Below are 21,907 nucleotides of genomic sequence, written 5' to 3'. Positions count from 1 at the left end.
TTATTTACAATTTGAGAAATTACTACATGTTTTTATACTGATTGAATGATCTAGTAGAAAGGAAAAAAATGATGATGCAGGAGAGAGAAGGGAGATTTCGTGGAGAGATATCCTTGTAAGCAAGAGGGGATAAAACAGTGCATACGTAGAGGGATTGCCTTAGATTCAGCAAGAAGATACTTATTTTCTCTTTTTTAAGTTGGATGAGTCATTAAATCGTTCTGTTGCTCAAATACCACAACTTCCCAAGAATCGTTCTTTTAAGATTTCAACATAAACTGTCTTAAATTTCAGTTAATTCGTTTTTCATTGTTTGGGTTAGATTGCCAAACATTATGATATGACAGGGCTCTCATTCCGCTGAGCTAGAAATGAGCATCCTGTAGGTGGCACAGCGTGTGTTGATTCAGCTTTTGCTCTTCTACCCAAGAAAGCACAAAAGGTGAACACGAATACCTTTCATCAGTTCCCAAACTAATTCTGTGACTCTAGAGAGGAAATTGAAAATGGTATTAGTGGACATGTTCAGAGTATGCAAATAAGGTATTGATTCCCTTGGTCCTTTCGATTACACCCTCTGTGGGTGCCTACCTCTCTGGACTGAGAGTTAGGAAACCAGAGTTCTCGTTGCTGCTTTGTAATTACCAAGCAGACAGGCTTTGGGCCACAAGACAATTTCTGTCTCTGGGCTTCTCACTTTTACCTATATTTATTTTATAAATAAATAGGGCTAGGTAAGTACCCACTCAGACTTAACTGCAGTGCATCTATGAAGCTAACAAAGGCAGACTAAAACTAAGTGTTTTGGAAGAAAAAAGGAAATTCTTTCCTTCTGAAAAGTATCTGGATATTTCTTTATAGAAAGTCTTTTAAAAGATCTATTTATGTGATTGTTCCCTGATCCTCTCCATTCATTCAAGAGTTATGTTTGTTGTATTTACCTAGAGTCCAATCTGTATATAACTCTGGTCTACTCACTGGGGGGAAAGGATAGCTATAAAATAATTTGAGGCTAAATCACTGTCCCTGAGAAGTTCACAAGCAAGGCCCCAAAACACAGTTTAAGAGAGGCGCATTAAAATAGACAGGTTTGCTTATCTGAGTGTTCCTCTGTGAAGTGTATGCTGCGTTGTGGCCAGTACTGTCTATGTGACAGAAGTGACTGCGTAGAGTACCTAGGAAACTGAGGACGCTTAATAAACCAGGGTCTCCCCAACACTAGTTGTGAAGAATAAGGTGCTTTTAGGGTCTCTGTGTACTCTTCAGATTACTCTAGGGAATCATGTAGGACAAAGGTTAGCATCCTTTGTGTGATGTGTAACTTCCAACTCCATTATTATTATTTTTACACCCCGTGAAGTAAGCCTGTCTGGGGATGTCCTGGGCAGTTTCTGTGGCTGTGGGAGGGAGAGGCTAAGGAAGGGTGGAGAACCAGATCCACCCTTTTCTAACCTAGAGAACACCTCCTACTCTACCTCCAAGCTCACTGTATTCTTTAATTTGGGGATGGAGTCACATAGTGAGTTTGGAGTCACTTCCCATTCTTTTCTTGCCCTCTCACCTCTTGATGATGAATGATGAAACAACTGTTAAATGATATTGGGCAAATGGTAGGCACCTGATAAATATTTTCTGTCTTGTAACCTTGATGTAGAGCCCAGAGGGTGTAACTTAAATATTTATTGGCTTGAGAACAATGAGCACAGCTTCCAAAAGTATTTCTTTCATTTACGCCTAGGAAATAATTAGCCCATAAGAGTCTACAGCTAAATAATTTGATTAGGTAGATGTTTAGTCCATTAAAATATAAGCTCCAAAAGTCAGGAATTTTGTCTATTTTGTTCACTGATTTTTCCTAAACCCCTACAACAGTACCAGACACATAGTAGACTCATTAAAACTCAGTAAATATTTGTTTAGTGAAAACGTGAATGAATTGTCAAGGGTCTTATATGTATGCCCAAGGAGTGGACTTTGACCTGTTAGCATAAAGTTTTGCCTGAAGTTTCTGGCTTTTCAAGTCCTGAAAAGAAATACATGAAAAACAAATATGAATCTTTTATATTAAATTTATATTAGAGGAGATAATAGTGCCAGATTTCCAATAATGTAGATGCAAAAATATACACAAATCAGGATTTTAATGAAAGCTGCCTTTGGTTTTTCTTTATGTTTTAAAAAAATGGATATCAGAGGATATAGAAGGATCAGACATCTTTTCTTTATGGTAGCCTGTTCTTCAAATTTTCACCTAGTGTGTATACAAATTTTATCTCAGTTTCTTCGTCTATAAATCAGAGCAATAGGCATTTATTCAATAAATATTTGTTGAGTGCCTTCTATGTTCCAGTCACTGTTCTTGGTGTTGGGCAGACATCACTGAACACAACAGACAAAAATTTCTGTCCTTGTGGAGTTTATGTTGTAGCAGGGAAGACAGACAATAAAAAAATAACCATAATAATTAAGCAGTTATGTTTATTAGAAGCTGATATGCTATGGGGAAAAAAAATAAAAATATTTTTTTTTTTGATATGTTATGGGAAAAAAAAGTAGAGGAGGATAAGAGGGTTGGAACTTTTATGGGGCAGGTCGCAGGTGTTATTTTTGTTTCTTCCTCAAATATTTTATTACTAAAGATTTCAAACATACAGGAAACTTAAAAGAATGGTATGGTGAACACCTACACACCCTTAATATAGATTCCATAATTTTTGACATTTTGCTGTATGTGCTTTATTCCATATCTATTGATCTATTCATTAATTGATTTATGTTATTTTTGAAGCTCTTGAAGGTAATTTGTAAATATAAGGACACTTAACATACCCCTGAAAGTTCAGCATGCATATCATTAATTGTTTTTATGTTTTTATGTGAAATTTATATGTATGGAAATGTGCACATCTTAAGTGTTCTATTCCATAAATTTTAGAAAATGCAAACTCCCTTGTAACTTAATCCCCCCCAAAAGAAAAAAACAAACAAAAAAAAAATGCAAACTCCCATGTAACCTAATCCCCGCCCAAAAGAAAATAAATAAATAAATAGGTAAAACTGCATCAAATAAAAAACAGTTGTCATTGAGTCATTTCTGACTCATGGTGACTCCATGTGTGTCAGAGTGGAACTGTGTTACATAGACTTTTCAATGGCTGATTTTTCAAAAGCATATTGACAGGCTTTTCTTCCATGGTGTCTCTGGGTGGACTTGAACCTCCGACTTTTTGGTTAGCAGCCAAGCATGTTAACCATCTGCACTACCCAGGACATGTAACCTTAAGCCCCTATTGAAATATACAACATTTTCATCAACTGAGTTTCCTCCTGCCCCTTTCCAGTCAACCCCTGCCTCTACCTTTTACCCCTCACCCTCAGGCAACCACTGGTCTGATCTTTTTCGTACGTGTGTTGGCCATTTGAATTTCTTCCTTTGTAAAGTGCCTGTTTAAATATTTAGATCATTTCTAAAAATTGGATTATTTATCTTTTGATGGTTGAATTTTGAGAGTATTTTATATATTCTAAGTTTTTTTTTAAGTACCTTTGTCAAATGCATGTTTTGAGAATATTTTCTCCCAGTCTTTGGCTTGCCTATTGATTTTCTTAATGGCATTTTTTGATGAGCAGAAGATTTCAGTTTTTCTGATTTTTGTCTCATTTCTTTTCCTTCTCTTATTGCACTGGCTAGCATTGCCAATAAAACATTGAATAGAAGTGATGGGAGCAGACACCCTTGTCTTCTTCCTGATGTTTGGGGCAAAGAGCTCAATGTGATGCTGGATAAAGGTTTTTTTTTTGTAAAAGTCTTTCTCAAATTGAAGGCTTCAAACTTTTCTTTTCCTTTGGAAAGCTGCAGCTGCCATCTCTGTTCACTTCTCTTAACCTTAGATGGATTGCTTGGAAATTTCCTCCTGTATGTGTAATTCAGGGGTCAGCCATAGATTTGGGTGGAATTTATATATATATTTTTGGGCCTCCCATTCTTTGTGTCTTTCTCCTTTCCTGGAGAAAACCAAAACAAACAAACAAAAACAAAACATCAGTTGCCATCGAGTAGACGTCAACTCATAGTAAGCCCATGTGTATCATAGTGGAACTGTGCTCCCCCAGAGAGTTTTCAGTGGCTGTGATCTCTTGGAAGTAGATCATCAGGCCTTGCTTCTGAGGTTCCTCTGGGTGGATTTGAACCACAAACCTTTTGGCTAGTAGCCGAGCACTTAACTCTTTGTGCCACTCAGGGACACCTCTTTTCTTGGATATACCCCCTCAATTCCCAGCTGCTGTAATAGCCCCAAACTTTGCCCTTTGAATCCTTAAGCCAGTAAGACTGCAGATTTCAATCTGAATTCTAGCTGTCCATGACTAGAATAGTCTCCAAAATAGGAAATGAGTCCAATGTCATTGCTTTCTTTCAGATGTCCACTCCTCTCCAAATTCTGCCTGCTTTTGATGACTCTTCAGTGTTTTCAGGTAGTTGTTTTGTGTGTGTGTGTATAATTTTTCATTGGTTACAGTTGTTTTCTGTGAGAAGTTTGGTCCAATATGACCTACCTCACCATTACCAGAAGTGGAACTTAAATTTTTAAATAGTGTGGTCAGAATAGCCCTTACTGAGAATGCGACATTTAAGCAAAGATTTGAAATAAGGAAGGGATTTAGCCAAAGTGACTTTGTTTTTGGAAAAGTCTGCCAGGCAGACAAAAGAGCTGAAGCCAAGGCAGGGCATGCTTGATATGTTTGAGGAACAGGAAGAAGACCAATGTGAGCTCAAGAGAGTGAGAGAAAGGGAGAGTAATCAGTGATGAGATCAGAGAGATAACTAAAGTTCTGGAGCAGTGCAAATCATGTCAGGCCTTGTTTGCCATTGAAGGGAATGAGGAGCATTGTAGGGTTTTGAGACAAGAGTGATACGATCAGGTATACATTTTAAAAGCATAACTTTTGTTGCAGTTTTATGAATAGATTTTATGGGTGCAAACATAGAAGCAGGGAACTAATTAGGAGGTTGTTGCAAAAATTCAGGGGAGAGATAATGGCCACTCAAACTAGAATAGTATCCGTAGACATGGTGAGATGCTAGATACATTATGAAGGTGGAACTAAAGGATTTTCCAATGCTGAGTGTGCGAGAAAGAGAGGAGTTCAGGATGACTGCAAGTTTTTTGGCCTAAGTAACACAGAGGGATGAATTGCCATTAACTGAAATGGAGAAAACTGTGGGTGAATCAGTTTAATAAGGCAATGTCTGTGTCCCAAAAGGCTCACACTCATAAGAGAGACATATAATTAAATAGCTAATGTAATTGACTAACCGAATACTGAGTTGTTTTTATAGTAGTTCTAGCAGAGTTCTAAGGGAAAGAGAAGTGGAAAAAGTATCATTTCAGATTGGGATGAAGCAACAGGTGGCAACTGATCAATCTATTGAAAAACGAATAGGATGCGGACAGATAGAATGGGGAGGAAGGAGATTATTAAGGGAAAAATCATGAGTAAAGCACAGAAATGCAAAGGTTAATGCTAAGGGCTTGGAGAATGGGAGACAGTCCTGGGTGACTAGGGTGAGGCATATGTGATGATGATGGTTGGAAGAGGGATAGAGCCTTGGAAGAGAAGAAGGGACAATAGGAAAAAGATATAATTAGGCTAAAGTAAGACCTTTTTTTTTTTTTTTAAGACCTTACTTGTTATGCTCATGAGCTTATAATATTCTATAGGTATGGGGGAGATGAAGGGAGTACTTTTAAACAGTGATGTTATAAAAATCCTCAGGTGGAAGATAAGCCAGTAATTTGCTTGTTATTGTTGTTGATGTTATTTTTTTTTCTGTTCATTGTCCAAAGTTAATTAAACATATAAATAAATTACAAAATGTATCTTCAGTATATATTGCAGTATATATGTAGTTGAGTATATGTAGCAGTTCTACAATGTGGTCCTTCAAGGCATTCTCTGAGCTGTTCTATTGTGGTATTATGTTCTTAATTTGATGAGTTTTTTTTTTTTTTTTTGCATGATTTAATAGCATCTCATAATCTGAAATAGAGAGAAAAGCAAACAAAGTGAATAATGCGAGTTTCCTCATTCATTTGGGTAGTATATTAAGCTGTTAGCTGCTTGCCAAAGAACCATATGAATCAAAAATGTTTTTTAACCATTATGAGAAAATTGATGCTATTGAGTCTCATGATTATTTTTTCTTTTCAAGTTGCCCCACAGGTGAAACTTCTGGAGACTTTTAGTTGCAGCCAGTCAAAAGCATGAAATGTATTTATTTATCTTCCTCCTATAACAATAGGCCTTTTTGATTGTAAAGTGTTTGATGCTATAATTTTTTTTTTTTTTTTAGACGCGTGTTATTTAATCTAGGAATAGTGTAGTATCTGGAACATTAGAAGAAACAGTAAATTCCTTGAGATTTTTGGGGGCTATTAAGTGTCTTGATTAAAAGAAATATAGGAAGAAAGTGGGAGCCTCTCCAATTTTAAATTTTGAATGGTATTTGTCTTAGTCATCCAGTGCTGCTGTAGCAGAAATACCACAAGTGGATGGCTTTAACAAAGAGAAGTTTATTCTCTTACAGTCCGATAGGGTCCAAGCCCAAATTCAGGGTGCTGGCTCCAGGGGAAGGCTTTCTCTCTCTGTCAGCTCTGAAGGAAGGTCCTTGTGATGTATCAGTTTTTCCTTGGTCTGGGAGCATCTCAGCACAGTAACCTCAGGTCCAGAGGACGCACTCAGCTTCTGGCACTACCTTCTTGGTGGTATGAGGTTCCCATGTCTCTCTGCTCATTTCTGTCTTTTATATCTCAAAAGAGATCGGCCCAAGACACTACCTGATCTTTTAGACCTCATCAATATAACTGCTGCTAATCCATGTTATTACATCATAGTGATAGGATTTACAACAATAGGAAAATCACATCAGAAGATAAAATGGTAAACAACCATACAATCATACAAGGGAATCATGACCTAGCCAAGTTGACAGATATCTTTGGGGGACACAATTCAATCCATAACAGTATTTAAAATGATTAATATTTATTGTATTTCTATGTAATACAGAAGGAAAAAAATGGTTTTAGAGGGAAAGGTTTCTGTATGAGTGATGGATGACTAAAAAATGAATCATCATCATCCAGATTCCATGTTATTTTTTAAAAAATTAAATAACCACTATTCTTATCCTCAAGTAATAAACTGAATATGTAATTTCGTTTTAAGTTTTACTATAACACATGTAATGAGCTCCTAGCTTCAGGGAAAACATACGGAGGACTACTCTCCTAGAACATCATAGAATGAATGCAGCTGCTGACAGTGAAAAGCTGTTGAATAGAGAGACGTTCCAAAGACCGTGTTTCTATTTGAATATGATTCAAATGACTACTTTTACATTTCAGGAACTTTGGTAATCTACTGATGGTAAACTGGACCTATTCAAAATAGAGTGGCAGCAGTGTCACTTTTGAAAAGTAAAAGTTCTAAGGTACAAGGCATAGCTCCTTGAATGAAATTTTAACTTAGGCTGTGGTCGTATTTTTCACAATTATGTCTAAGTGACATCTATTGTGTAATGGACAAAAGAACTTTTATGTAACAAATATACCTGTATTTCAATATATTAAACACATGGGTTAATTGTTGGATAATGGTAACCTAAATTCCTCTGCATGGAGTAGTAAGAGCCCATTTTATGTTTCTATACTTATTACTTTTCAAAATGAGATAATTGGCATCTCATATCTCATTTGATTAGTTCATTACTCAGGTTATATGCTTTTACTTCCATGTAGAAAACCACAATGGTGGTTTGGATTTCCATGTGCTAGTGCTTTAGGGAAAGAATTTGATTTTTGTTATGTCATTTGAGAAGAAGTTGGGTACTAATGCTATTATGAATTTTTTTTAACACTAACAAAGCCATTTTAATTTTTAGTGCTTGAAGTATTTAATAGAAACCTATTAATAGAATGATTTGTATAGGAGAAAGGTAGAATTCAACCTTCTAACATATCGAGGCAAAGACATATCACTTGACTGTTCCCAGATCTCATTGGTATTTTTTATTTCACAAATATTTCCCTCTCATCAGGCCAGCCACTTCTGGCCCTGAAATACTCTTACAGCAGTTTGTTATAACTGTCAGCCAAGAGCAGAGTGGCTCACTATTTTGGTGACAAGAAAAAGAAAAGAGAAATGATTTTATTCCTTTCCTGGAGCTAAAACCTAAGTGGTCTGGCTGTAGGTCCTTGGATTTCATCTTCCAGGCTCCCAGATAAATAACAATTTTTTAAACTAGACCAATTTTTATTTGCTTTTCAGACCACGTGGATGAGCGAACAGTATGCAATGGAATTACTCCTGAAAAAGATGTAGACGGATTTCACATTATCAATATTGGAAGACTGTGCCTTGATCAGCATTCTCTCATCCCTGCCACTGCCAGTGCTGTTTGGGAAATAATCAAAAGAACAGGTTGGTAACTCGGGGTCTACAGGGACTGAATAATAAATGTTGAACTATTTGTGCATTGCCTTGATGGAACCACCTCAGTCCTATCGAGTGACATAAAATGATAAGCCATAAAACTTAGGAGTATAGAAAGATATAAAGTTATGGAAGTCAAAGAGTAATTCAAAATAAAATCAAATGAGGAAAATGTGCCAAGTTAGCGCATGTAATGCCATCTTGCAGGGAGTGGCTTTTTGCAGAGTGAAGTTTCCAGATAGCAGGTGTGTCTCCTCACTTTTAAATTATAAATTTAGAGTGTTTTGATGAAAATCTTTCCAAAGTGTGTTTACTGCCATGAATTGAATTGTGTCACCCCAAAATATGTGTCAACTGGGTTGGGCCATGATTTCCAGTATTGTGTGTTTGTCCTCCATTTTGTGATGTTAAAGAGGACTAACCGGTGCCTGTCAGGACTAGGGTGGGATTATAACACCCTTACTAAGGTCACATCCCTGATGGAATGTAGAAGGAGTTTCCCTGGGGAGTGGCCTGCACCACCTTTTATCTTACAAGAGATAAAAGGAAAGGAAATCTAGAAGAGAGGGAGGACCTTGTACCATAAAGTAAGCAGTGCCAGGAACAAAACGTGTCCTTTGGACCTGAGGTTCCTGCCCTGAGGTGCTTCCAGACCAAGTGAAGACTGATGACAAGGACATTCCTCCAGAGCGGACAGAGAAAGCCATCCCCTGAAGCTGACACCCTGAATTTGGACTTGCAACCTACTAGACTGTGAGAGAATAACTTTCTCTTTGTTAAAGCCATCCACTTGTGATATTTCTGTGATAGCAGCACTAGATGACTAAGACAGTTATGTTTTTTCTTTATCATTAAAAACAAAATATGCTGAACATATATGAACAATCTTGAATGACTGAGGTTTTCCTTATAAACATTTGCTATTGAATAGTGCTAAATATGGCAGTGCTCTCCTGGACTCTGGAAGTATGTAGAAATGCTTACCTTTACATTAATTGACCTCATATTATCTTTTATATTGATGATTCTCCTGCCTCCATTGCTGCCACGTCCATTTCTGACAGCTATGTTCTCTTTCCTAATCTGCTGTTCCCCAAATAAGAGAAAAAATTTTCAAGAGAAGGCAGACCCTAGAATCATTCTTTTAGAATGTTAGCACTTGGCAAAACTTAGTTCTAAGTTTCTCATTTTACTTATGAAGAAACCTAAAAGAGGTAAAGTGTGTTAAATCACTAAGTTTATGCTTCATACTCTTCTAAACTCTTAAGCTTAGTGCTTGTTTCCTCTGGAGTAAAGTGCATGAGCTTGAGAAAAACACTTTCCTCTCATTTCATTCTATCCCAGATTTGCTCAAAGTTTGATTGCCAGTTAAGCTTGACATTATTGTACTTTACTTATTTCAATTAGTAGTTAATATATTTTAAGCCTCTATACTTCTTCCAACTCTTCATGTGAATCTCAATGTTTGAAAGTATTTTAATGGCAGGTTGAAAATATTAGTGATTTTTCAATGAGGACATAATTAGAAAGGACATGACGAATTCAAAAAGCATTAAAAAGAAATATTTATAATGAATGTCGGCGCATCAGAGGCCACAAAATAATCTAAATTAGTTAAAAGTTTTTAAATAATGTTTCGGTTAGCTGTTCAGATGTTTAATTTGCTTCTTGTTGATTCTGCACTCAAACCAAACTCTGTATTTTAAGGAATTGAAACATTTGGGAAAAATGTGGTTGTGGCTGGAAGATCTAAGAATGTAGGAATGCCCATTGCGATGCTTTTGCACACTGATGGAGACCATGAACGGCCAGGAGGTAGGTAGGACCTTAGAGATTCTGTACCTTCATGTAATTTTTTTTTTTTTTTACTTCTTAAAATTATCACTTAAAGACCTTTGAAAATGTAACTTAGCATATTTGTGGGTTTATGCAATTAAAAACCAGTAAACCAACAACAAAAAAACAATTGCCATTGAATCTACTCCAACACAGGGCAACCAAATGTATGTCATTACTGTGCTCCCTAGAGTTTTCATTTGCTGATTTTTCAGAAATAGATCAGCAGATCTTTCTTCCAAGGTGCTTCTGGGTGGACTCAAATCTGCAGTCTTTTGATTATTTACCAAGCACTTTAACCATTTGCACTACCTACCTGACCAAATAAAACCAGATCCATTGCCACTGAGTCAATTCCGACTCATAGTGACCGCATAGGGCAGAACAGAACTGCTCCCTAGGGTTTCCAAGGCTGTAATCTTTACTGAAGAGACTGCCATATCTTTCTCCCATGGAATGGCTGGTGAGTTCGAACTGCTGACCTTTGGTTAGCAACCAAGCACTTAACCACTGCGCTACCAGGGCTCCTAGGGTCTCCTTTATGCAATTAAAGCTTCTCTTATTCCTCACTTAATGTTATGAATGAATAAAGGAATTACTGAAAATATGTGGCCCCTTTGTTCCTGTTTTTTTCTACTGGCTATATAATCTTTCTTTAAACCAGTAACAATATCAGTGCTAAGAAAAATGAAAAGCCACTCTTGTTAGTTGAGATGATTCCAACGCATAGCAATCCCATGTGTGCAGAGTCAAACTGTTCCATAGGGTTTTTGAGGCCGTGATCTTTTACCAGGCCAATCTTCCAAGATGGCTTTCAGTGGGTTTGAATTGCCAAGAGATGCATAAAAGTCACACGTCTTAGAAAATAAACAAACAAAACAAAAAACCTGTGTGAGATGGTAGGAGTAGTAACAGTAGCATCAGAACCTGTCTAACTTAGGGGGAGTAACAACCAGGATCAGCCCAAAGCTGATTCCTAAGAGGTAAAGGTCAGACATACTTCCACTCTCCAACCTCTGACAACAGCCATGAATTCCATGGCACTGTCTTCTCCTCTTCTGGGTTTGATAATCCATTGCAGTGGCCACAGAGAACTCACAGACCTACTTACAGTCAAGTGGTTTATTTAGGAAGCAACAAGGTACAACTTGGGATCACAGTCAGCGGCTACAACTCAGGATCACGATCAGGAAGCATGTAAGCAAAGTTTCCCTTCTTCAGTGCAGCTCCTCTTAGCCAGTCAGGCTTCCTCTCAGTCCCCTGAGGACAGGCTTCCTCTTGGCTTTGCCATCTCTTACCGCTGACTCTGCCTCAGGGCCTCTTCTGGGCCTGTCGCTGTCTACAGTGTTCATGTTACAGCTCTTTTAGGAGGTTCCTTGCCCTTTTTCTCTGCTTCTTCTCTCTTGCCTTTTGTCCTTCTGCTTCATCTTATTTCCTGTCTTCCTGCTTCCTTCTGTCTCTGAAACCTCTGTGGGGTTGACTGCTTATATCTACAAACTTCTCATCAATTTCAAGGCATGGCCTTCCCACCAGGGCCAGGAACTGACCAATACCCTCTTGATAGGCCACAGACACTTCATTTGCATAGTAGGCCAGAGACACTTCATTTGCATAGTAGACTACAGACACTTCATTTGCAAAGTCTATGGTCACTTTACTTGCATAGTTTATTGAGTAATCCCTGCAAGGTACATACCAATCTTAGGGCAGGCTGCAGCCTAGGACCAGACAAAAAGTATCAAATTTCAAGCTGTTTACAGCTTACCCGGGAAATATCAATCAACATGGACAAAAGTAACAAAGCCCCTAGGGTAGAAAATTAAGGCAAGATAACTCCTCAGGGTTTAGGAAAAAAATCTCTCAAGCTGTTTTTCCAAAGAACGAAGGCAAAAGACCACATAAAAGAACTCATTTCGCCACGACTTGGAATGTTGGATCTAGAATTCCTAAAATATCTTGGTACTTTAGAAGTTGTTGCCGGATTAGGGTCCATGCCCTAGAGCAGCTGAGCCAATGAAATGTACTCTAAGTCAGAAAGAGAGAGAAAGTTTATTAGGAGGCGACACCAACGTGGAGTCTGGCAGCAATGCAGGCTGTCTTTATGGAGCCCCAAAAAGCAATTTCTACATCAAGAGTTTATATATCATTTTTGCAAGGAATACATAGCCCACAGATGGTCAGATAAGTATACATCACAAAACAACTACAAGAAACTCTTAATTGAACTAAAGATATGCATGTCGGACAACTGGACTCTAATCTTTACGTTTGTAACAGGCAAAAAAACTTATATAAAAACTTCTCAGCTAGTGGAACTGGCCTGCCAAGTTTACTCTGACTGAGATAAGGAGCAAGAAAGAAAGTTGCAGACCAAAAATGCCAGGCAGCCTTCCTAGCTGCCATCTTGCAGGCTGAAGGCCGTCTCCCAAGAGAACAAAGAAGAGGAGGGAGACCAAGGCCACAAGAGCCAAGAAGGCCCTGCACCCATTTGGAAAGAGACGGGTGCAGCTGGTGTAATAAAAAAAATACATTGAAAGTGAGAGTGTACAAAATACCAAGCAAAAAGACTTATAGGTTACTTAGAGTATCATTATGGTGTTAGTTATGTCAAACTCTCAATCGCCAGTTTTGAAAAGGAGAAAACATGTTGCGAGGTATCAGGGTCACAAAGTCATCTAGTTATTTCACTTTTTAGATAAGAAAACTGAGGCTTAAAGTTGTTAACTGATTGTCCTAGGTTAGACAACTAGTGACTGAACTGGGGGAATAATGACCCCTAAGTCACTAAGAAAACCCAACAAAATGTGGTAGGCTTGAGCACATGTGGCCACCTTCTGCAGATATCTGTCATCTCGCCATCATTCCAGAACCCTGGATTTTTCAGTAGTCTAGACCCTCAATGAGAAAGATTGACACAGTGGTTGCAACAATGGGCTCCAAGTTAACAACAATTGTGAGGATGGTGCTGGACTGGGCAGTGTTTTGCTCTGTTGTACATAGATAGGGTCGCTATGAATCAGAACCAATTCGGTAGGCACCTAACAACAACAACAATAGCTGGATGCTGAGCAGCTCCCTGGGGAGGAAATGGACATGGGAAGGAAATCTGGCAAAGGGGTGATGGGGCATTTTTGTGGTTGCTTGAGCCAGTGCTGTGAGCAGTGGACACAAGTGTTACTTAACTCATCACTGTCTGCTGAATCCTGTATTTTGTTCCAGTATGGGTAAAAGACCAAGTTCATGTTCTTAATAAAAGTAATTATTGGTCTATGTGTGTGTCAGAGTCCTTTCACCCTTTACTACTCCTAGCTGTTGATTCAGGAGCCCTTGTGGTGCAGTGTTTAAGTACTCAGCTGGTGGCTGTTGGAACTCACCAGCAGCTCTGCAGGAGAAAGACCTGACGATTTGCTTCCAAAAAGATTACAGTGTAGGAAACCCTAGGGGGGCAGTACTACTCCATCATATAGGGTCAGTATGAGTCAGAATCGACTCCACGGCATCCAACAGTAATAACAACAACTCTCCTAATTGTTGATTCAGCAAGTTCTGCATTGATTTTTTAATTCCAGTGAGAGGGAGAACACTTTTTGCTCTCTAATAATTACCCACAAGATATATACCTGTATGCCCATGTACACACACACACACATGCACACACACACGCACACCCACCCATAGAGCACCATGTATAGATTTCTTATCAGTATTAACCTTGGAGAACCACAATTTCCTGATCTCAAATTTTGAATGATAATACTTGCTTAAAGTATTATCTTGATCGATGTTGTTGTTGCTAGGTGCCATCGAGTTGGTTCTGACTCATAGCAACCCTGTGTACAACAGGAGGAAACATCGCCCGATCCTGTGCCATCCTCACAATTGTTATTATTGATTGAGGTAATACATATGAAATAATTTTTAAAACCATGAACCCTATGGAAATATAAGTCCAATGGTAACTTTAATCACTTATCTAAAATGATGAACGATGACATTTTTAAACATTATTTCCCTTTCTGGGACACAGGACTTAAATACTTCGAGAAAGTACCATGCGTATGTTGATCATAGAAAAATGGGGTCTGTCTCAGTTATCTAGTGCTGCTATAATAGAGATGCCACAAGTGGCTGCCTTTAACAAAGAGAAATTTATTTTCTCACAGTCTAGTAGGCTACAAGTCCAAATTCAGGGAGTCAGCTCCAAGGAAAGGCTTTCTGTCTCTGTTGGCTCTGGAGGAAGGCCCTTGTCATCAATCTTCCCCTAATGGAAGAGCTTCTCAGATGCAGGGACTCCAGGTCCAAAGGACACATTCTGCTCCTGGTGCTGCTTTCTTGGTCGTATGAGGTCCCCATGCCTCTTTGCTTATTTCTGTCTGTTATATCTCAAAAGAGATTGACTCAAGACACAATCCAATCTTGTAGACTGAGTCCTAACCCATTAACATAACTGCCGCTAATTCCATCTCATCATCATAGATACAAGATTTACAACACACAGGAAAATTATATGAGGTGACAAAATGGTGGCAATCACACAATACTGGGAATCATGACCTAGCCAAATTGATATACATATTTTTTGGGGACACAATTCAATCCATGACAGAGCTTGACAGTGATTCTAGGTAACTTGAGAAAACTTTACTTTTGAAAAGCTCTTTGAAATGCCAAATATGGTGGTATGAGCACAGTTTTCATCTACAAAAGTGCATTCTTAATTTTACTATTTACTTCTAGCATAATTTAGTAGTACTTAACTGTTATCCCTTAGGGTATAGTCAAGATTGATTCATATTTGCTTCTATGTAATAATTTCTATTATAAGCATGGAAAATACAATGCAAACAAACAGAAATATTTACTTAGTTATGAAAAGAAGAAAAAAATGCTGATTGGTTCTTGGTCAAAATTTTCTAACAAAAATAATACTATTTTGTTTTTTTATCTCATTAATAACATAATTAGTAGCATTATTTAACACCACAATTTGTGCAATACTTTCCCATAAACTATCTTATTTAAAAAAAAAAAATTAGTTCTCAACAATTCTGACATATGTTAATATTATTCCCATTTTGCGGTAATAGAGATGAGCTTTGGAGACCAGAAGTGACTTGTTCAAAGCCCCACATCGGGGAACTGGTAGATCCAGACCTGGAAGCTGGGTGGCGTGTTTCGTTATAAGGATAGGCCTAGAGAGAGTCAGGCCATCTTCCACTGCCAAGCCCTGTGACCTTGGACAAGTCATTTAACCTGTGTTAGCCTCCATTTTTCTCACCTGTAAAACATAGGTAATAGTAATATCTTTTTTATAGGGTTATTGTAAACATTTAATGAGATAATGAATGTGAAGCATTGATTATAGGGCCTAATGGCACACAGTAAGTTAAGTCCTTGGCACATGTCAATTGTGGTTATTACTATTATTTCCATTATTATGCTTAAATTAGTAATCTGTAGTCATGATAACCATAAAGTTTAGAGTAACAAGATCTGAGGTTAATAATTCATTTTTGACCTTTATTTGAAATTTTATTTTCTTTTTCTGGTGAGCTTTGTATTTTCTTTTTGGGGTCAAATCTGGTCTTTTTTTGGTATTAATTTTAAATAAACTCAGATTTTACAGAAGTCTATAAAAGTATTGTATTAGAAATATGATATAATATTCTAAATAATACTTTACAATGTACTTTTTCTTGTAGGCATCAGTATGTTGTATGCTAATTTCTTGCTAAATTTTGGTTTTGGATTATTTGTATATAAAATATCTAAGTCTAAGAAAACTAGCAATTTTAAAAACAGCAATCCTGTGTCACAAAATATATTAACTTTAAAAAATATTTTACACTTTATTTTATAAAATGCTTTCACTTAGATGCAAAAAATTGAATAAAAGTCAAAATAATTATAATACTGGTTAACTACAAGTCAGGTAGTTAAACTTACCTTTAATATAACAATACCAAAGTGCCATTATAATTACAGTGTCTAAAAGGTAATAAATTATATTAAAAATTATATTGGAAGGTTTGCAATATTATGTTTATTTTTAGAGATATCATTAGTGATTCATAAATGAGATAAACAGGGGTGGTGGTCAATCTCAGTCATATTTAATAGGAGCACAGTGACATATATTATTAATGTAATGAATTGTTGAGAGCCACTTACTGAAGATTTGGAGTCTGTGGGAAAATTAATATTCGTAGTGTCCGTGTCTGCTAGAGCAGTAATTATGTGCATTGCTAGCTAATGGTGACAATGAAGGAGGATTAACTTGGCAAATTCATATCTATAGAACTTGTTCTAATGACACTTGCGTTCAGCTCACACTGTGTATTTCTTTGACAGAAAAGATTCAGAGGTCTAATGATTCATTTTTATCTTAAAGCCAAAGATAATTGCACTAGGGTCACTATGAGTTGGAATCAACTCGATGGCAACAAGTTTGGGTTTTTGGTTTTTGTTCATGGCTAGCTTTTATTCTTGATATATAGGGTATGAATCCTAGCTGTTTTGTGAGAAAGAGCTTCTTTTAATTTCCCAAGGGCTTGAAATACTTAGGGGAGTAAGAATATGGTAAAGTATTAAGGTGAAGGAGTAGTGCTGATACTGAACACAGCTGGATACCACAAGATTATCTCCAGCACTGGAGATTGAGATCACAGGAGGCTTTATAGAGGAGGTGGCATTTAAGCCACTATGCAGTTTATAAAGAATAGGTGGGAGATGGTTCTTATCTCCGCAGAGCTTATAATCTTGATGGTCGTGGTGGAATACAGAGGGGACGTGATATGATTACACTATTTTATTATGACCATATAGGTAACAGTATATTCTCTTGACTTCTTCTTACGTGGAAACCTACCCAGTTTAACCTTTTTTAGAATGGAAACTGAACACCATTGGCTATTGCACAGTCTCTATTTTTAGCTTTACCACAAGCAAACAGTAGAGAAGTTCTCCAGTTTCTCTAAAACAGTTTTTTCCTTCAAGTTAACAAAGTGCCATAATGACCAGGGCATTGTGATTATTGTCACCAGAGAAATACAGAATCTGATTTTATTTCAAATTCTTTTAGAGTCACCTCCTCGTTACATATTTTTTATTGTTGTATAGGACATCTCTTCTAAATTTGTTGCCATTCAGTTGACTCAGGCTGCTGTAACAATATACCATAAGGAAAAAAAAAAGTTGCCATCGAGTCGATTCTGACACACGGAGACCCCATGTGTGTCAGAGTAGAACTGTGCTCATCGGGTTCTCAGTGGCAGATTTTTTGGAAGTAGATCACCAGGTCTTTCTTCTGAGGTGCCTCTGGGTGGACTTGAACCTCTAGCCTTTCAGTTAGCAGCCAAGCACTTTAACCACTTGCACCACCCAGGGATTCTCTTCTAAATAAAACCCAAAAAGCCAAACCCATTGCCGTCGAGTCGATTCAGACTCATAGTGACCCTATAGGACAGAATAGAACTGCCCCATAGGGTTTCCGAGGAGCAGCTGGAGAACTTGAACAACCGACATTTTGTGTTAGCAGCCGTAGCTGTTAACCACTACACCACCAGGTCTCCAAATAGATCTCCCTAAATGGCCACAAAAGGAACCCTGGTGGTGACACAATGGTTAAGCACTCAGCTGCTAACTAAAAGATTGTTGGTTTGAATCCGCCCAGCCACTCCTTGGGAGAAAGACCTGGCAATCTGCTCCTTTAAAGATTCCTATGGAGCCTAGAAAATCCCATGGAGCAATTCTATTCTGTTGCATGGGCTCACTGTGGGTTGAAAATCAACTGAACGGTACCTAACAACAGCAACAACAACAAATGGCCATAGCATGGTGAAACATGCTCTTCCTTTAACCAAAAAAATGTAGTCTCACTGAATGGCATTCATGTTGGAACATTTTTAAAGGGCAGGAACCAGCTGATTTTTCTTAGGGCCTGGTGATGTTCTTGATTTCACTCAGCGAATATTCGTCTAGCACTTACTTTCTATGGAACACTGGGATACAGTGGTGAAGAAGACTTAGTACTCTCCCTCCAGAAGGTGACAATTTGGATCTTCAGGGTTCAGCTTTGGCAGTGAGTCTTCTCAACCATGTCTCTGGATTGGCATTCAGCTTTCACACTCAAGCTCTCCTGCTGTTGCAATGTTTTGTATCTCAGGTATTTTATAGTCTGTGTTGTTTAGATGCTTAGAACTTCACCTGTGAATTTCATTCATGCTAAAGTGGCCTAATACTTCATTCTGTTTTTGTTAAATAATGCTACCTGTATCTTAATGTTATAAAAAGGAAAAAAATATTGTGGGCAGGTGGTGCAATTGGTTAAGTGCTTGACTACTAACCAAAAAGTTTGTGGTTCAAACCCACCCATAGGCACCTCAGAAGAAAGACCTGGTAATCTGCTTCTGAAAGGTCACAGCCTTGAAAACCCTGTGGAGCTTAGTTCTACTCTGATACACATGTAGTCATCATGAGTCAGAACTGACGCAATGGTAGCAGGATGGTTGGTAAACCTCAAACCATTTCAAAGCTGCTAAAAAATGAATTGGAGAGGGTGATTTGAGTATAAGAACACAATGGTGCCCTGCCCTCGAGTTATCCGGGCGCCCAGTGGAAAACCACAAGGTTTTTTTGCCAGCCATTTGAATGCCTTTTCTTTGTGAGAATTGACTTCAGTTGTGAGCATGAGTATTTTTGTCAGCCTAGGAATATTATCTTCTACCTGCGGGTCACTATGAGTTGGAATCGACTCGATGGCACTGGGTTTTTTTACAGAAGCCACCTTCTGGTCTTCAGGTGGTAACACAGTAGTAGATGTTTGAAGCAGTGCAATGTGATGTGAGTGGTATGTGTGACTAAGCTTAGCCCAGTGCCAGGTTGGCTCAGGCTCTCTCAGGTTTCAAAGAGAAGAGCCAAACAGGAATGCCTAGGAATGCAGGAGTCACGCAAAGTGGTCACACCACTAAGACAGAGACACAGCCTAGATCGCCACCTTCTCGGGAGCAGAGTGGGACGTTCACTGATTCTGTGGAAGTAACCATTGTCAAACTGGGGCAGGGATAATAGCAGGCATTTAGTCTCTACTCCTCCTGTCCCACTACCCAGGTTAGAGGTATTCATGGCAAGAGATTAGGGATATTATGTTTTGGGGTGCCTCTATGTCAGAATTGACTTGATGGCAACGGGTTTGGTTCTGGTTTTCTATGTTATACTTTACTGAATTACAACTTTCATTTTGGGTAGTGAGGTTTGTAAACTGAAGAATAGGAGCACTGTTTTATTTCCAGAGTTTCCTAAATTCAGCTAGCTAGTATCTAGAAAGCACTGTACTTGGAAAATGCCATTGATTTTCACATCATAACTAGAGTATTACACCATAGAAAATAGTATTCATATTATTTTAAAATGTATAAAAACTAAAAACCAAACTCATTGTCAAGTTGATTCCAACTCATAGTGACTCTATAAATGTATAGTGGAGTCCAGATCTTTCTTTCTGCTTTTTACTTTCTCTCTTCTCCCAGGACCTGAGCATGCAGGGTATTTATTTTATCACCAACATAAGGATCTCTTTTCTAACGTTCAGATGCCTGATTCTTCAAGGCATTACTCGTAAAGCTATTGAGTTTGGTCCAGCCTAACATTCCAGCTATCCCACTGGTCACTTTCTCCCTGGTACCTTATGTTGAAGCTACATAGAACTTTGGGGTCATTGGTGGTTCAGTGATAGAATTCTCGCCTTCCGTAAGGGTGACCAGGGTTCAATTCTCAGCCAATGCACCTCATACGCAGCTACCATTTGTCTATAACAAGAGGCCAGAGTGTTGCTATGATGCTTGTGATCATTAAGGATGTTTGTCAACTTGGCTGGGTCATGATTCTCAGTGGTTTGGCAGTTATGATGTGGTTTGGCAGTTTTGCTGTAGTTTGGCAGTTATATGATAATGTGATCACTTTCATGATGAGATTTGATGTAATGTGATCACCTCCATGATGAGATCTGCTGTGAGTAGCCAGTTAGTTGAAAGGAAGTTTCCTTGAGTGTGTGGCCTGCATCGAATATAAGTGAACATTCTGGTGAAAAACAAGGCTGCAGAAATTCATAGAATACCAATTGAAACGTTTTAACAAACAGATGCAATGCTGGAAAAGCTTATTAGTCTACGCCAAGAAATTTGGAGGAGAGCTACCTGGCCAACCAACTAGAAGAGATCCATATTTATGCCAGTTCCAAAGAAAGGCGATCCAACAGAATGTGGAAATTATTGAACAATATTATTAATATAACACACGTAAAATTTTGCTGAAGATAATTAAAAAGTGATTACCATAGTACATCAACAGGGAACTGCCAGAAATTCAAGCCTGATTCAGAAGAGGATGTGGAATGAGGAATATCATTACTGATGTCAGGTGGATCTTGGCTGAAAGCAGAGAATGCCAGCAAGATGTTGTCTTAGTCATTTAGTGCTGCTATAACGGAGATACGACATGTGGATGGCTTTAACAAAGAGAAATTTATTTCTTCACGGTAAAGTAAGCTAAAAGTCCAAATGCAGTGTGTCAGCTCCAGGGAAAGGCTTTTTTCTCTCTGTCGGCCTTCTCATCAATCTTCCCCCAGACTAGGAGCTTCCTTGTGCAGGAACCCCAGGTCCAAAGGACATGCTCTACTCCTGGCACTGCTTTCTTGGTGGTATGAGGTCTCCCTGTCTCTCTGCTTGCTCCTTTCTTTTATATTTCAAGAGATTGCCTCAAGACACAATCCAGTCTCGTAGGTTGAGTCTTGCCTCACTAACACAACTGCCACCCATCCTCCCTCATTAACATCTTAGGGGCAGGATTTACAACATATAAGAAAATCACACAATATTGGAATCATGGCCCAGCCCAATTGATACACACATTTTGGGGGGGACATAATTCAATCCATGGTAGATGTTTACCTGTGTTTTATTGACCATGCAAATGCATTCAGCTGTGTGGATCATAACAAATTATGGATAACATTGCAAAGAACGGGAATTCTAGGACACTTAATTGTGCTCATGTGGAACCTGTATATAGACCAAGAGGCAGTCATTCCAATAGAACAAGGAGATACTGCATGTTTAAAATCAGAAAAGGTGTGCATCAGGGTTGTATCCTTTCCCCATATATATTCAGTCTGTATGCTGAGCATATAGTTCGAGGAGCTGGACTATATGAAGAACATAGCGTCAGAATTGGAGGAAGACTCATTAGCAACCTGTGGTACACAGATGACACACCCTTGCTGTTGAAAGCTGTTGTAGGGGAAAAAGACCCCAGACTCAAATTTAATGAATGGGATTTTTGTTAAGCCAAACCAAAGACAAAGATGGTCATTGCGATGAGGGGTCTGTCTGTGTGCACCAGGCACAAGAGACTAGTAGCATCCACTGAATTACAGTCAGGGAGTATCTAATATACTGTTACAGAAGGAAGTAAAGGTACATCATTGTCAAAAGCAGGATAACAAAATAGGACCTTAATAATGATTGGTTACAGAGCTTTTGTTTACTGTTTACCTATTTAGTGACATTACATTGATTGGTGT

The 21,907-nt window shown here is 38.3% G+C and overlaps 1 protein-coding gene across 25 annotated transcripts in view; it reads left to right on the top strand.

Annotated features, from left to right (window-relative positions):
• Window positions 1-21,907, top strand: part of MTHFD2L (methylenetetrahydrofolate dehydrogenase (NADP+ dependent) 2 like) — a 224,514-nt gene that overhangs the window by 49,754 nt on the left and 152,853 nt on the right. For all 25 annotated transcript variants that reach the window (XM_049885999.1, XM_049885997.1, XM_049885996.1 and 22 more), the window contains 2 exons: window positions 8,329-8,481; window positions 10,201-10,308. In XM_049885999.1, coding sequence (XP_049741956.1) covers window positions 8,329-8,481; window positions 10,201-10,308 — 261 coding nt within the window. The remainder of the gene's footprint in view (window positions 1-8,328; window positions 8,482-10,200; window positions 10,309-21,907) is intronic.

This window comes from Elephas maximus, chromosome 5, assembly GCF_024166365.1.
Source record: "Elephas maximus indicus isolate mEleMax1 chromosome 5, mEleMax1 primary haplotype, whole genome shotgun sequence".
NCBI lineage: Eukaryota > Metazoa > Chordata > Mammalia > Proboscidea > Elephantidae > Elephas > Elephas maximus.
Note: the sequence above shows the minus strand (reverse complement) of the source record. Positions and strands in the feature narration are given on the sequence as shown.